The following is a 15,594-nucleotide window of genomic DNA, read 5'->3' as shown; positions in this document are numbered from 1 at the left end:
ATCAAACCCACACTGCACTGCAGCAAATATCAACCGTCACAGATTCCAAGCTTTGAAAAAACCACTTCAAGCACTGTCTACTGATAACATTTAACTTTCGACTACAGTCCAATCCACGGACATGTATCAAGATAGACTAAGCGAGTGTATGTACTTCCCGTGTCCAAACTACGTTATTGAAACTTACTTGACGCTGCCCTACACTCAGTCCGCGCTTGCAGTTCGCCAAGGAAAGACGTGAAGCTGAATAAAGTAAAATGCCGAATTGCGCCGTTATAAACTGTAGAAACTCCACTGCTGTGAGTGGCCAAGTTAGCAGAGATGTTTCCTTCCACCGGTAAGTAATTTTCTAATCAGAATATGCACTATTTATTTTAAAATCAAATAAAGAATATTTGTGGAAAACGATCGTGACAAACACGGATACCAAATCATACGAAATGATTCGGAATACATTGCGGCTTTTACTTGGCACGGTAAAGATCGCGTCGTATGATAACAAGCAATGAATAGCGTCTTCTCATTTTTCTGTTCTCATTTTTCTGTCCAATTTTGTGGTTAGTGATGTTCATTTGATGCAACAGTTCTCGATTCTAATCGATTTTATAATCGAACAGAAAAATGATAATTTGTAGGAGCAATTTTTCAGAAAAAAAGGCATAGATTTTTTTTGTCATTTAATACGACTTGACCTAGAACTTTTAAGTATTTTAATACAAAGGTACTAAAAATAAATATTACGACATGGACGCCATTAGTTAAAGTGTCATCTTGGGAGTTTTTTAAGAAAACTCCTTATTGCTTAGACTATGTTTGTTTTTTCAGTTTTCCAAGTAACCCGAACATAAAAGGAAAATGGATCGATGCAACGGGACATAAAGATTGATTGATTGACAGTTTCATTACTTTCTTTCGATGGCCTCTCTAGTACGTAGTACATGGTAACTCAATGGGCATATGTAAGAAAAAGCTAAAACACATTAGTTTACTTGTTAGAATATTAAAAGGTTTATAACTTTATTTTATCATCCCTCTGTCTATGGTAATTATCATTTTTCTGTCTTGAATCGATTTAGTAATCGATTACGATTCATTTATTTGACTACCTCTTAGACATAGATCTAGTTTGATCTGATTTCTTTCGATTTACTTCGATGGGATAGGACGATACTAGAATCGCCGCGCGAGTGGCGGCCTAATCGATTTAGCGTAAAATGAAATTAACATCACTAAAAAGCGCTCGTGACGTCATAACGCGTCAAGGTCAGTACAAAAAATATGACACGCTTGGTTTTCATACAGATCGCGGTACTTGCGTTGTCTACTTAAATATACATGTCTGTGGTCCAATCACTTATAAAAGTTTTGACACAATTTAAAATGATAATATTGCACTTATTCCCATTGAAACAAATTTTTAATCTCAGCTAGCACTGGAACACGTCCGTTCACATTCGCGGCGCGGAGCGGGGGGTCTATTCTTTATTCTTTATTTATCTTGTATGTTATTAATTAAACATACAAGATAAATAAAGAAATAAAATATTTCAGATAATATTAAATCATTAACTGCTCAGTCTTTGCTCAGTGCATGAAATGGAAAATATTTGCTCAATTTAATTTGTCAATGTCAATGTCGCTGTGTGACATTTACGCCTTTCACTCATCACAGCTGAATGTGACACTGTGACTGACAGGTTTTTGTATTCAATTCCAATCGCGGTTTTGCATTGCAATGTTTGTGAATTTCGAAAAAGTATAGCGATGAGTTATTTAGCGGAAAGTGAAGCGCCACGGGACTTTAGAGTTTCCTCCACGGAAAGTGATGGACATTATACAAAATGTGTACTTTGCTATACGGTTAAAAGAAATTTCTATTGCGCAGAATGTGTGAGAAGTGGTAGTTTCGTGCACTCATCATTGCCTTATTCAGATAAGTAAGTTTTTTGCATATATATTATTTATTATGACTCATAACTTATATTAACCTATATGGAAGTTAATGATAGAACTATCTTTTTGCTAAATGAAATGAACGTAACATCACTATGTGTACTCATGTCGTAGTTTGCGGAAATAAACATATGGCCTTATATTTTTAATTAAATTATATTTCCTTGGGTTTGTTATCATGCACTAGTACCTACATTTGATAATAGCAACAGGAAATAATTATACGACTCTCAGCAGAGAAAGATTGAAGTATATATGAAGAAGTTCATATACCTGACCTATATGCAGCTCTTGTCTAAATATAGCTTTGAAATAGATAATAGATGCAAATAATGTACGTTCCACTGATTTATTTTCTGTATATGCATTTGCCCATCTGAAATTGGATTCTTATAAGATAATACACATTTTTTCTTATTTGTATTTGTATCCAGTAACAACAACAATCAAATCATTCAATCCACACTGGCACATGACAGCATTAAAGCTTCACGCGTCCTACGTACATTATTTGCTCGTAACTAAATCATTATGTTATAGTAGGACGCGTGAGAGATTAAATGAGTAGTAGTAGTTCTGATGGCTAAAAAAATTATTTTAATGTCTATTTTTAATGCTTACCATTTATAGTATCAATTCTTTCTTTCAGATTCTCTGACAAACAAGTGAAGTTAATGAGATTAAAGTTAAACAGACAGCATATATTGGACAGATGTGAAAAGTTACTAGCGCCTAAATTAAAGAAGGACATCCTGGTGACAGAGACAAAAAGATCCAGAGACAAGTTAGACTTGTTACGATTAGCAATAGACCAAAGAAAGAACAATATCAGTGCTATAAAAAAGGAACTGAGTGATTTAGTGACTTATAACAATGAGTTAAGGTTGAAATTGCCGCGGTATCAAAAGCGAGTGTCGAGTTTGGGTAAGCATGCTCAGTCACAGAGATATGAGCTGCAAAAGAAGATCAGTACATACAATGATCAGGCTCAGTCGCTGGCTGCGTTGAGACGCTCCAGAATACGGCAGCTGAACAGATATATCTTCCCAGTGTATATTAGTTATGATTCCAGGTAAGATATTAACACTAATAAAAAGTAACTCTGTTTGTAAGTATGTAATTGTAATTCCTCTGTTGGGATTTATATCTATCAAGATAAATTTGTATTTACTTGGTCCTGAATAAAGTGTATTTATTTATTATTTTTTATTATTTGGAATCTTCTATGGCAATGTATTATCTATTCTTCTTTATAATCTCTATTTAAATTGTTTGCAGAATAATCAATTTGAATGTTACTATTTAAATAAAGATTATAATATTAATTTCAGTGACAGTATAGAAGACATGGAGTTTGTTGGCGATGATGCTGAGGAGGAGCCACCAAGAAGACCACAGCTGCACATTGTAGCACCCTATGTGGATATTGATGGAGACTACTCTAGTATTCAAGCGTGGGGTAAGTTTGCTATGACAGGTTTCAGATTTAAAAGGAAGTTTAAGTCATGTATTTCTTACTTTACTTAGGGCTGATTTTTCAATCGTTGATTAAAACTTATTCATCGAATAATGTATTAAACTACCATTTCAAAAATTTATTCTAATTTTCTATATTTGACAGTTTACAGGTGACATGTTAAAATGTTCGTGTAAACTTTATTGGACGGATAAATTTTAACTAAGGATTGAAAAATCGGCCCTTAATCCATTTTAATTTTTAACACCCTTCATTACATAATTTGTATGTAACTGAATCCTTTAGGTTTCTTTAAGACTCGCTTGATATGGAGAGATTTAATTCAATCTTTGTATTCTTATCAGATCTGCTTACAGCTACTACAGCTTACAGGCTGTACAATAATTAAATGGGTTTATCTTGTTCAACTGTTTTTGACGTGACAACGTCTTATAATTCGATAGAGCCGGCTGCACGCACGAAAAAACATGACTCATGCGGCGTTACCTCGCTCTGAGGCGTTCCATGTAAGGCTTGAAGTGCAAGCGAGAGCGCGGAACGAGCGACAAAGAAGCACAATCGGACGTTGTCACGTTCAACTATCGTCAGTAAACCGACTTTACAGACAACCAATTTTTTTTTTTAGATTTATTATTTCTCTCAGAGGCGGCTCGCCCTAAGGAGCGCTGGTGCAGTGAACTCCCATAAATAATTATAATAAAATCATACTCCTTAATTTCATTATTAATATTAATTATTACTATTTAAAATCAATCGTAATCGTAAAAAACTACTGTCAATACCAATGAAAATATCCATCATTCCATCATCCCATACACCTGTATAATACAGTATTATGTAACGCGCGAAGCGGAGCGCTCACGATTGCGCTCCAATGAAAAAATATTTAGTACATTTCCTAATACGAAATCCAATAGGAGTGAAAGAGAAAGTTTGCCAGTGCCCTGCGCGTGAAACAAAAGATTTCTATGGAAAAATAGCAAAATTCGGAGCGCCGCTCCCGCAAACGTTGCCGGTTCGTTTTTACCGCTCGGGCGCCCGTATACAGGACAGCGATTGCGCGCGACGTTGCCACTCCTATAAACATACACTCGAGTCAACTTCAATGCACGCGCGCGAATGCAAATTCGGGAGTTTTCTAATTAAAATCATAAGATACGTGTTGAAATAGCCTGTAGTTATCAGTTATGAGTTATTATTACTTGTGAGTGTTAAAATGAACAATTATAATGTGGCGTTCATTAAAAAGTGTGTTAAAACGTTACAAATTCGGCTTGAATTGAAAGCTAAGGGGCCACGGACTGAACTTGACCTTACGGTGCGTACCTTGAGCTAGTGGTTATTTACAGCAGGGAAGATTTCCATAACGCTGATGGTGCAACACTTCATAATGTTAGTGAACTTAGCAGATCATTTTTAGCAGATCAAAAAAAAATGTGAGTTCTTATCGCGTGCAGTTGAGTTCTACAGTTCCTGATACTTTTTAGAAATACTCGCGTAAAATGAAACACTAGAAAATTTATTTATGTCATATTTCATCACGCCGTAGCACCATGCCGTAGCATCATGCCGTAGCATCACGCCGTAGCATCACGCCGTATTATCATGCCGTAGCATCATGCCGTAGCATCATGCCGTAGCATCATGCCGTAGCATCATGCCGTAGCATTACGCCGTAGCTCCACGCCGTAGCATCACGCCGTAGCATCATGCCGTAGCATCACGCCGTAGCATCATGCCGTAGCATCATGCCGTAGCATCACACCGTAGCATCGCGCCGTAGCATCACGCCGTAACACATGCCGTAGCATTACGCCGTAGCATCACGCCGTAGCATCACAGCGTAGCATCACGCCGTAGCATCACATCGTAGCATCACGTCGTAGCATCACGTCGTAGCATTACGTCTTAGCATCACGTTAAGCCGGGTCTAGGTCGGGTTTTTTCAAATGTCGTTTGTTAAGGTAAAAACGCCAGAACTATTTCTAAAAAGTATCAGGAACTGTAGAACTCAACTGCACGCGATAAGAACTCACATTTTTTTTTGATCTGCTAAAAATGATCTGCTACGGGAAGTTGGCAAATCATTTTTTCAAATGTCGTTTTTTAAGGTAAAAACGCCAGAACTATTTCTAAAAAGTATCAGGAACTGTAGAACTCAACTGCACGTGATAAGAACTCACATTTTTTTTTTTGATCTGCTAAAAATGATCTGCTAAGTTCACTAACATCACTTCATAGAGGTCAGTAACCTGGAGGCAGTTTTTTTTTTTTTTATTAGGTTGACCAAACTGGACATAGCACTACAAAAATAGATATGGTTATTCTATGATACATCACAAGTAATAGGTGCTAGACCTTCTAGAGGTGAACACAGCCTGCAATAATAAGTACGCGAATACATATTTACATTATTACAATATTAACATAATTTAGAAAAATAACATTATGGATCAATTTAAATACAATATTTATGCAATTTTGGAAACTAATTTTTTAAATGAATTTAGGGATGCTCTAAATATATCGACGTTATTACATACTTTTTCGTTGTAAGCTGAACACATGCGGTGCAATGATGAGTGTTGAGCGTAGTTTGTACGACAAAAGGGAAGACTAAACGTTTTCATGTTAGTGGGACGGCTGAATGGCCTTGGTACATGTATGCTAATTTTTCCTAATAATTGAGAATTATCTATTTTACCATTTATAATTTTGTATAGAAACACGATATCAAGTCCGTCTGCTTTCAAGCGATTTCATTTTAAAGTGCATAAGTCTAGAAGAATAAGACGTTAGGTTACGGCAAAGATTGTGAGTGAAAGTTAGGTGGTACAGGAATTGTTTCTGTATCCGTTCCAACCGCTGTATGTGTACGGCATAAGTAGGATTCCACACAGGGCTACAGTATTCGAGGAGAGATCGTACGTAGCAATTAAAAAGCAATACTGGTACTTCAGAGTCATTAAAGAATTTGCTCTGTCTAATGATGAATCCAGAAAGGCGTGCGGCCCTTGTTGCTACCGAGTCTATGTGCTCGCGAAAGTCGACTTTTGTGTCCACCACAACACCGAGATCGCGAATGTTCGTGACTTCACCGATTGGAATGTTATCAATAGAGTAAGTTACATGAAGTGGATTACGTTTCCTTGTGAATTTCATATGATAACACTTAGATACGTTAAGGAACATGTTATATTTTGCGCACCATAATGTAATGCTGTTGATATCGTTTTGTAATGCTAAAGTATCTTCATGGTTTTTTATTACCCTATACAATTTGAGATCGTCGGCGAACATGGTACTTAGACGTAATGTTGGCACCTAGGTCGTTAACGTATAGTAGAAAAAAGAGTGGACCGAGGTGAGACCCTTGAGGTACACCTGAGGGTACTGGTCGAGCGACTGACTTGTAACCTCTGAGTACAACTAATTGGGACCTATTACGAAGATATGATTCGCACCATCTGAGCAGAGAGCCGCAAATACCTGCGTGGTACAATTTTTGGACAAGAAGGCTATGATCAACCATGTTAAATGCCTTGGAGAAATCGGTGTAGATAGCATGAATTTCATTTTGTTTTTCGAGCTCTTCATTGATGTCGCTGACGTATTCCAAAAGATTAGACATGGTTTTTGTCGAAAGTAATAATTATTAAAATTAATTTGTACAATACCGATGACCTCGTTTGAAAGTGAGCGCTGCTTTTCCACCTTAAATAAAGTGAAAACTTTTACGCGTAATAGCATGACACAGGACCGTTTAAATGCATTGTGCATGATATCAATAGAAAAACGACTGATTAATCAGATATCTGATTTTCACAAAAAAGTTATAAGATATTTTTGCACACCAAAAAGAAAGACGTATGCATTTCCTATATAAGTATTTTTTTAAATAAATTGTACTGCTTTACACCATGTATTTTCAGTGTTTTATTTCAAGTGAACACCCATAAAATTTTGTCACGAGCTGCCTCTGATTTCTCTACACATGTTTTTTAATAAACTGATAGAAAAATTCATGTTTTGTCAGCGTCAGCGAACAAGGAGGCAGGTGGCGTGGCGCCGTGGGCGAACCCCGCGCACCGCAGCAGCGCGGCGCTCGGGCTGTGCGCGCAGCTGCTGGCGCTGCTCGCCTGGACGCTGGACGTGCGCCTGCCGCACGCCATCGCGCTCGGGTCAGTGTCGCACTAGTGCTGACAACTGACTAAATGTTGCTGGCTGCTGACTAATGTTTGGTGACTTGTTGTTGTGCGCCTCATGGAATTTCCAAAATAAAAACGCAACTTTAATTAATCTTTTACAGCTTATCTGCTTAATGGGGCGAGATGCCACAGCATTTGCGTGCGTTCATCTTTTTTTTTTTTCGCTAAAATCAAAATTTTGCAATGTTGTGGGATCTTAATCCCTCAGTCCCGGAATCACAGACACAATAGAAAATCTATTGTGTCGCGGCCCGATCGGGCCGCTCGGTGGTCAATGGGTTAAATTATAAAGCAGTGTATCTAATCTGCATTTCTGGTTTCCAGGGAGGTGGTGGAGGGCGGCGTGTCCCGCTGGCGCTGGGCCGTGCGGCGCGTGGCGGCGGCGGGCGGCGCGGTGTGCGCGCGCGCCGCGCTGCCCGCCGCGCCGCACCACAGCGGGCTGGGGGCGCTGCACGCGCTCGCTGCGGCCGCCGCGGCGGACGAGCCGCAGCTCGGCAGGTATGTAGCGGGGCGGCGCGGTGTGCGCGCGCGCCGCGCTGCCCGCCGCGCCGCACCACAGCGGGCTGGGGGCGCTGCACGCGCTCGCTGCGGCCGCCGCGGCGGACGAGCCGCAGCTCGGCAGGTATGTAGCGGGGCGGCGCGGTGTGCGCGCGCGCCGCGCTGCCCGCCGCGCCGCACCACAGCGGGCTGGGGGCGCTGCACGCGCTCGCTGCGGCCGCCGCGGCGGACGAGCCGCAGCTCGGCAGGTATGTAGCGGGGCGGCGCGGTGTGCGCGCGCGCCGCGCTGCCCGCCGCGCCGCACCACAGCGGGCTGGGGGCGCTGCACGCGCTCGCTGCGGCCGCCGCGGCGGACGAGCCGCAGCTCGGCAGGTATGTAGCGGGGCGGCGCGGTGTGCGCGCGCGCCGCGCTGCCCGCCGCGCCGCACCACAGCGGGCTGGGGGCGCTGCACGCGCTCGCTGCGGCCGCCGCGGCGGACGAGCCGCAGCTCGGCAGGTATGTAGCGGGGCGGCGCGGTGTGCGCGCGCGCCGCGCTGCCCGCCGCGCCGCACCACAGCGGGCTGGGGGCGCTGCACGCGCTCGCTGCGGCCGCCGCGGCGGACGAGCCGCAGCTCGGCAGGTATGTAGCGGGGCGGCGCGGTGTGCGCGCGCGCCGCGCTGCCCGCCGCGCCGCACCACAGCGGGCTGGGGGCGCTGCACGCGCTCGCTGCGGCCGCCGCGGCGGACGAGCCGCAGCTCGGCAGGTATGTAGCGGGGCGGCGCGGTGTGCGCGCGCGCCGCGCTGCCCGCCGCGCCGCACCACAGCGGGCTGGGGGCGCTGCACGCGCTCGCTGCGGCCGCCGCGGCGGACGAGCCGCAGCTCGGCAGGTATGTAGCGGGGCGGCGCGGTGTGCGCGCGCGCCGCGCTGCCCGCCGCGCCGCACCACAGCGGGCTGGGGGCGCTGCACGCGCTCGCTGCGGCCGCCGCGGCGGACGAGCCGCAGCTCGGCAGGTATGTAGCGGGGCGGCGCGGTGTGCGCGCGCGCCGCGCTGCCCGCCGCGCCGCACCACAGCGGGCTGGGGGCGCTGCACGCGCTCGCTGCGGCCGCCGCGGCGGACGAGCCGCAGCTCGGCAGGTATGTAGCGGGGCGGCGCGGTGTGCGCGCGCGCCGCGCTGCCCGCCGCGCCGCACCACAGCGGGCTGGGGGCGCTGCACGCGCTCGCTGCGGCCGCCGCGGCGGACGAGCCGCAGCTCGGCAGGTATGTAGCGGGGCGGCGCGGTGTGCGCGCGCGCCGCGCTGCCCGCCGCGCCGCACCACAGCGGGCTGGGGGCGCTGCACGCGCTCGCTGCGGCCGCCGCGGCGGACGAGCCGCAGCTCGGCAGGTATGTAGCGGGGCGGCGCGGTGTGCGCGCGCGCCGCGCTGCCCGCCGCGCCGCACCACAGCGGGCTGGGGGCGCTGCACGCGCTCGCTGCGGCCGCCGCGGCGGACGAGCCGCAGCTCGGCAGGTATCGCACAGAAAACTTTAAAAAAAAACATGACACACATCATACTCCACACAATAAGTATCATCATGACACGTAAACACATGTACCACACCTGCCATACGTTTCAACACTATAGAAATTCTCCTGTCTTAGCGAAATTTTCCCGACTTATAGAAATTTTTGCGGCAAAGAGAAATTTTCCTCACGTATAGAAATTTTCCTGGCTTATAGAATTTTTCCTGACGTAAAGAAATTTTCCTGGCGTATAAAATTTTTCCTGACTTATACAAATTTTCCTGACGTATAGAAATTCTGCTGTCTTAGCGAAATTTTCCCGACTTATGGATTTTTCCTGACTTTTTGAAATTTTTGCGGCAAAGAGAAATTTTCCTCACGTATAGAAATTTTCCTGGCTTATAGAAATTTTCCTGGCGTATATAATTTTTCCTGACTTATACAAATTTTCCCGACGTATAAAATTTTTCCTGACGTATAGAAATTTTCCCAACGTATAGAAATTTTCCCGACGTATAGAAATTTTCCTAACTTATACAGTTTTTCCTTATCTACATAATTTTGCGGCAAAGAGAAATTTTCCTCACGTATATAAATTTTCCTGGCTTATTTTATTTATTTATTTATTTATTTATTTATTTATTTATACATCTTTGACTTACAGTACAAAACATACCAAAACGCACAAAGATAACAATTATTACAAAGTCTGACTTAAAAATAAGGTACAATTAGAGACAAACGATACAATATTAACATTAAATAGGTCCACTTCAGATTTAGCACGTAAAAATTTATTTAACAAATTGAGTGCATGATGGGTGGGTGCACTCCAAGCGGCTCGCGTCCGGAGCAGGCTCTCCGCGAACAGCGGACGCGAGCGCCACTGCACGGAGCAGCTCGGTGCCCACACACCACAGGCCCCCAATGCCACGGGATTGTCAATTTTGCTATTTAACAGCAGATAATAATGAACCATAAGCGCGCGCTCGCGTCGTAGCTCGAGTGTATCCATTCCAACCATCCCCGTAACGTACAAGGATGGATATAAGTAGGGATAATATCCATACATCTTCCGGAAAAGGCATCTTGAGAACTTACGTTGAATTTTTTCAATCATTAACGTGTAAATTTTTTCATGCGGGCTCCACACGATAGCGTTATATTCAAGCTTACTACGTACAAACGCATAATAAAGGCTCGTGATAACAGTTTTGTCATTAAAACGAGCAGTCTGCCTAAAAATAAATCCAAGGGCTTTATATGCATTATGGCATAAATCAATTATGTGGTCATTAAAACTTAAGGAACGATCGAATAATACGCCTAAATCACGAATCGAATTCTCTCTAACTACAATCTTATCCAAAACTTTATAGTCATAGAGATGTGGAGATTTACTCCTAGTAAAAGTCATTACTTTACATTTTGCCTCATTAAGATCTAAACGGTTCATTTTACTCCATTCGCAGACGCTATTTATATCGTTTTGTAATGCCTGACAATCCTCAATACTTCCTACAGCCAAATATAATTTTAGATCGTCGGCAAACATAAGACACTGGGAAGAACTAATAACATCTGGAAGATCGTTGATCATTACCAGAAATTGAGTAGGTCCGAGGGTACTGCCTTGACTGATACCAGAATTGATGGCATATGGATCTGAACGATAACTACCAAGTTGTACAAATTGAAAACGATCCCGGAGGTAGTCTGCAAAATATTTTACCAGCCTGGGAGTGAAACCAATCATAGAAAATTTGCGCAAAAGGACGTCATTATCTACGCGATCGAACGCTTTTTTAAAGTCGAAATAACTGACATCGATTTGTTTTTTCCGATCTAAGTTTTTAGAAGCGTAGTCGACGAAATTAATTAAATTTGTTGATGTTGATCTACGGGCACGAAAACCGTGCTGACAATCCGATAATCGAGAACTTATTTGTTGTGAGACGTGATTATTTAAAATAATTTCTAGTAGTTTAGCAAAAGTAGATAGCACCGTGATAGGTCTATAGTTCTCAATGCTCACTTTGGAGCCACTCTTTGGAACCGGTGTAACACGCGAAGTTTTCCATACGGTAGGATACGTATCTGTTTGGAGAGACAAATTAAATATGTAGTGAAGAGGTTCAATAAAAATTGATATACATACAGTCTTTAATAATGAACGGCGGTATATTATCCGGACCTGCTGCCGAATGCGGTTTAAGGCGCCGAATTGCAAGCTTTATATCAGATTTTGAAATGTAATCTATAGAAATACGTGATGAAGCGACGCCGAATATTATAGAATTTTTCCCTTTTCATGGAAATTTTCCTGGCTTATAAACATTTTCCTGACGTATAGAAATTTTCCTGGCTTATAAACATTTTCCTGACTCATAATATTTTCCTTATCTATATAATTTTTCCTGACTTATACAAATTTTCCCGACGTTTAGAAATTTTCCAGGCTTATAGAAATTTTCCCGACGTATAGAAATTTTCCGGACTTATGGAAATTTTCCTTTCTTTTGAAAATTTTCCTGGCGTATAGAAATTTTCCTGGCTTATAGAATGCTGGCTTATAGAAATTTTTCCGACGTATAGAAATTTTCCTGGCGTATAGAAATTTTCCTGGCTTATAAACATTTTCCTGACTTATACAATTTTTCCTTATCTACATAATTTTGCGGCAAAGAGAAATTTTCCTCACGTATAGAAATTTTCCCGACTTATGGAAATTTTCCTGACTTATAGAAATTTTTCCTGACTTATTGTAATTTTTCTGTCAATCGAAATTTCCCGAACTATTGTTTAAATCATTTTTCTAATCTTCCTAAAATTGGAAATTTTGACGACTGATTAAAGTAAACCACCCACCTATTCCCACCCACATCCCGTACGCTATGCTCTCTATGCGCAGATGGCTCAGTATCTGCATAGCTAGCAAATGTATAAACTCGCCTGGTCGTTGGGCATTCATTAACAATATCATCATCATCATTTTTATTGAAAACAATATTCATATATTTTTCTTTACCCGCGGATTAGTATGAGTCGTTTCACCGCTGTCAAAAGTTACCCATGGCCATGTCACATTAAAACGAATAAACACACTTTCGCATTTATAATATTATGCTAGAGGTCCGCCCCGGCTTCTCCCGTGGCACATATTTCGCAATAAAAGGTAGCCTATGAATGTCCTTTCTCGGGTATCAAAATATCTCCATACCAAATTTCATGCAAATTGGTTCAGTAGTTTAGGCGTGATTGACTAACAGACAGACAGACAGAGTTACTTTCGCATTTATAATATTAGTATGGATTTACAATGTGGTGCTCATTTTTTTGTAATAAATTATCCTGCTATCGCTATTGTATTTTCGTTGTTTTATTTCAAGTGAACACCCATACAATTTTGTCACGAGCCGCTTCTGGTTACACTCCATACAACACTTCACACACGCATCAAAACGCGTATCAAATACCATTCTACAAAATGCATACCACAACGTATTACACGCACAACACAACATTTTCACACACACATTTACATATATGACATTTATATTACGTTCTATAACACATTCCATACTTGGATAATACATAACATGTGCGACGTATACGTAATGCGCATCACACGACACGGATTATCTATGCGTGTTAATTATGTTTGAAGCGTCAAATTTACAGTCCATTTTAGTACACTTGTTCACAAGTTCAAATTCATAGGCAAAAATATATGAATAAAGAAGCTAATCCATACTAATATTATAAATGCGAAAGTAACTCTGTCTGTTACTCAATCACGCCTGAACTACTGAACCAATTTGCATGAAATTTGGTATAGAGATATTTTCATACCCGAGAAAGGACAAAGGATAGGTTTTATCCCGGAAATCCTACGGGAACGGGGTTTTCTCTGAAAACGCGGGCAAAGCCGCGGGCGGAAATCTAGTAAGTATATAAAATGAAGTATATCATGTGTGTGCACTGTGCAGGGTGGAGGCGGGCATGTCGCAGAGCGCGTACGAGTGGTGGGCCGGCGCGCTCGGTGCGGACGACGAGCTGGACGAGCCCGAGCCGCCCGAGCACCTGTGCTGGCCGGACTCCGCGCAGGTCACACCTCAGCTATTACTTGGAAAATATCAAACAGAGAAACACTTGTGAAATTAACTAATCGAGTTAACTTATCCCATGCTTTACAAAACCAGCTGTGGTCATTTATATGTTTGACCTTTAAGAGTGGATATAAAGCAAAATTATCAATCTTCCGTCACGATAAAACACTTTTATCGCACAAGAAAAAATAAATAAATAAATAACGTAAAAGTGTGAAAATTAGAGGTAACTTCGTGATTTTTTTTTATTCGAGTCAATTTTAATATTTTGTTAGACGTAACTTTTGATTTAATATTTTTGTGGATGAGTAGTTTTCAATATAGTTGTCACTGTTTCCTGTCCGAACATGCTTAGCTGTCGCATACTATAAATTGCTGCGTTCCTTTGTCTCGTGGCGCATTCGTATGAATCGTGCCTAGGGGCTCGGACGTTGTTTATACGACGTTCGACCCAACTACCTTCACTTTGCTAATAGTCGTTGACTTGCTGCATTTTGTTATCAACTACCTACATCAATTAGGTAGCTGTGTAGAATCGCAGTACATTCTTATTACATTCAAACTAATATTTAAACCGGCCTCGTCTGTTATTTCTTATAATTTGATATTTTTGTTCAAACAAAATCCTCGCAAAAATCTAATTCGATAAATATTTTATTTAGATTTGGTCTTGAATCATCACGTATCACCTAACAGAAGATTGGTAATTTTGCTTTGAATAACAAGATAATACAATATGACTATACAATTGCAGTTGGAGTTAGAAGAAGTGAGCAGCAGTCCTCCAGTCGCCCCCTCGCTGGTGACGTCAGCCGCTGCTTCCATCGCCTCCATCTGGCGCGGCTGGAACAAGTGATCACACACACAAATACAAATCATACAATGTACTCACAGAAACACGCAAACACACACACATACAGAATATATACTCATAGAGACAGACACACACACAACGGACACCTTTTTCGATCGATCGACACACACACACATACCCATGTATAGCACCACGACACTTCCAATAAATGAAAACAAACTTCCAAAATGTTCCTCCAAACTATCACACAATTATTCTGCTAATTCTCATACACATACATTTTTTTTCTACAAACATAATTCGCCTCTTTGCGACGAAACCGTGTTATTTCGAAAAAGGCGATTTTACAGGAGAGCATTTTTAAACTTTCAAAAAGGTATATTAGGTAAATGAACGTTTTTATGGGTTACATCTATAACAAATTATATGAATTATCTTATTAACTATTGCATAATGCAAAAAAAATACCCTAATTTAAAAGATTTTAGGACAAAAAAAGCATTAAAAAAAAAAGGAAAAAATATGTCACATTTTTTCTGAAAAAGTATAAGAAGAACGATGTAGCAAATTAATCTGTCACGTTGTTGATGCTATTATTTTTATTTTATGCTAAATTATAATATAAAAACACATTGTTGAAATTAGAAACATTTATTAAACAGATGAAATAGTTGTAGCTAAACAGTGGTTTCTTTGGACAAAACTATTACTAATCAACAGTTAGTCAGCCTTTATTGAATGTAATCAATATTCTTCTCACTTTATGCTTATTTCTTCTTACATTGTAATCATCTTAATTATATAATCTCAAAAAACTAGTAATCTAAGATTTCAGTCTCGGTCATAAACTAAGTAATCAGTAAATTTGCACAATTAAGTGCTTACTTTATAAACGTATGTTTATAAAGTAAGCAAAATTCTAAACAAAAAATAATAATTATCAAAACATAAATCTCCTCTATGAGCAAAATCTTAAACATTATAATAACAAAAAACATAAAAATCGCCTATTAAAACTTTAAATAGATAAAACCATATCACTCATATTTTGTG

At 41.5% G+C, this 15,594-nt stretch overlaps 3 protein-coding genes across 3 annotated transcripts in view; 1 reads left to right on the top strand and 2 right to left on the bottom strand.

Moving 5' to 3' along the window:
* Positions 1–1,697: 1,697 nt before the first annotated feature.
* Positions 1,698–14,833, top strand: Atg14 (autophagy related protein 14). The gene is made up of 11 exons (XM_090108850.1): positions 1,698–1,937; positions 2,603–3,025; positions 3,285–3,412; positions 7,467–7,611; positions 7,963–8,260; positions 8,393–8,632; positions 8,765–9,004; positions 9,137–9,376; positions 9,509–9,624; positions 13,608–13,725; positions 14,482–14,833. The coding sequence occupies exons 1-11, from the start codon at positions 1,765–1,767 to the stop codon at positions 14,581–14,583; spliced, it is 2,223 nt and encodes a 740-aa protein (XP_089964976.1). The 5' UTR covers positions 1,698–1,764; the 3' UTR covers positions 14,584–14,833.
* Positions 10,245–11,599, bottom strand: LOC149910798 (uncharacterized). The gene has a single exon (XM_090116811.1). The coding sequence runs from the start codon at positions 11,372–11,374 to the stop codon at positions 10,319–10,321; it is 1,056 nt and encodes a 351-aa protein (XP_089972937.1). The 5' UTR covers positions 11,375–11,599; the 3' UTR covers positions 10,245–10,318.
* Positions 14,834–15,383: 550 nt separating the features above from the next.
* LOC149910796 (uncharacterized) overlaps positions 15,384–15,594 on the bottom strand; it is a 2,916-nt gene continuing 2,705 nt past the window's right edge. Inside the window, exon 3 of the mRNA XM_090116798.1 lies at positions 15,384–15,594. This exon is cut by the window's right edge and continues 2,111 nt beyond it. The gene's annotated coding sequence lies outside the window, so the exon portion shown is untranslated.

Source organism: Colias eurytheme, chromosome 2 (assembly GCF_061535395.1).
Source record: "Colias eurytheme isolate Ceu_HAF_F1 chromosome 2, ilColEury1 Martin Lab GWU primary, whole genome shotgun sequence".
Taxonomy (NCBI): Eukaryota; Metazoa; Arthropoda; class Insecta; order Lepidoptera; family Pieridae; genus Colias; species Colias eurytheme.
Note: the sequence above shows the minus strand (reverse complement) of the source record. Positions and strands in the feature narration are given on the sequence as shown.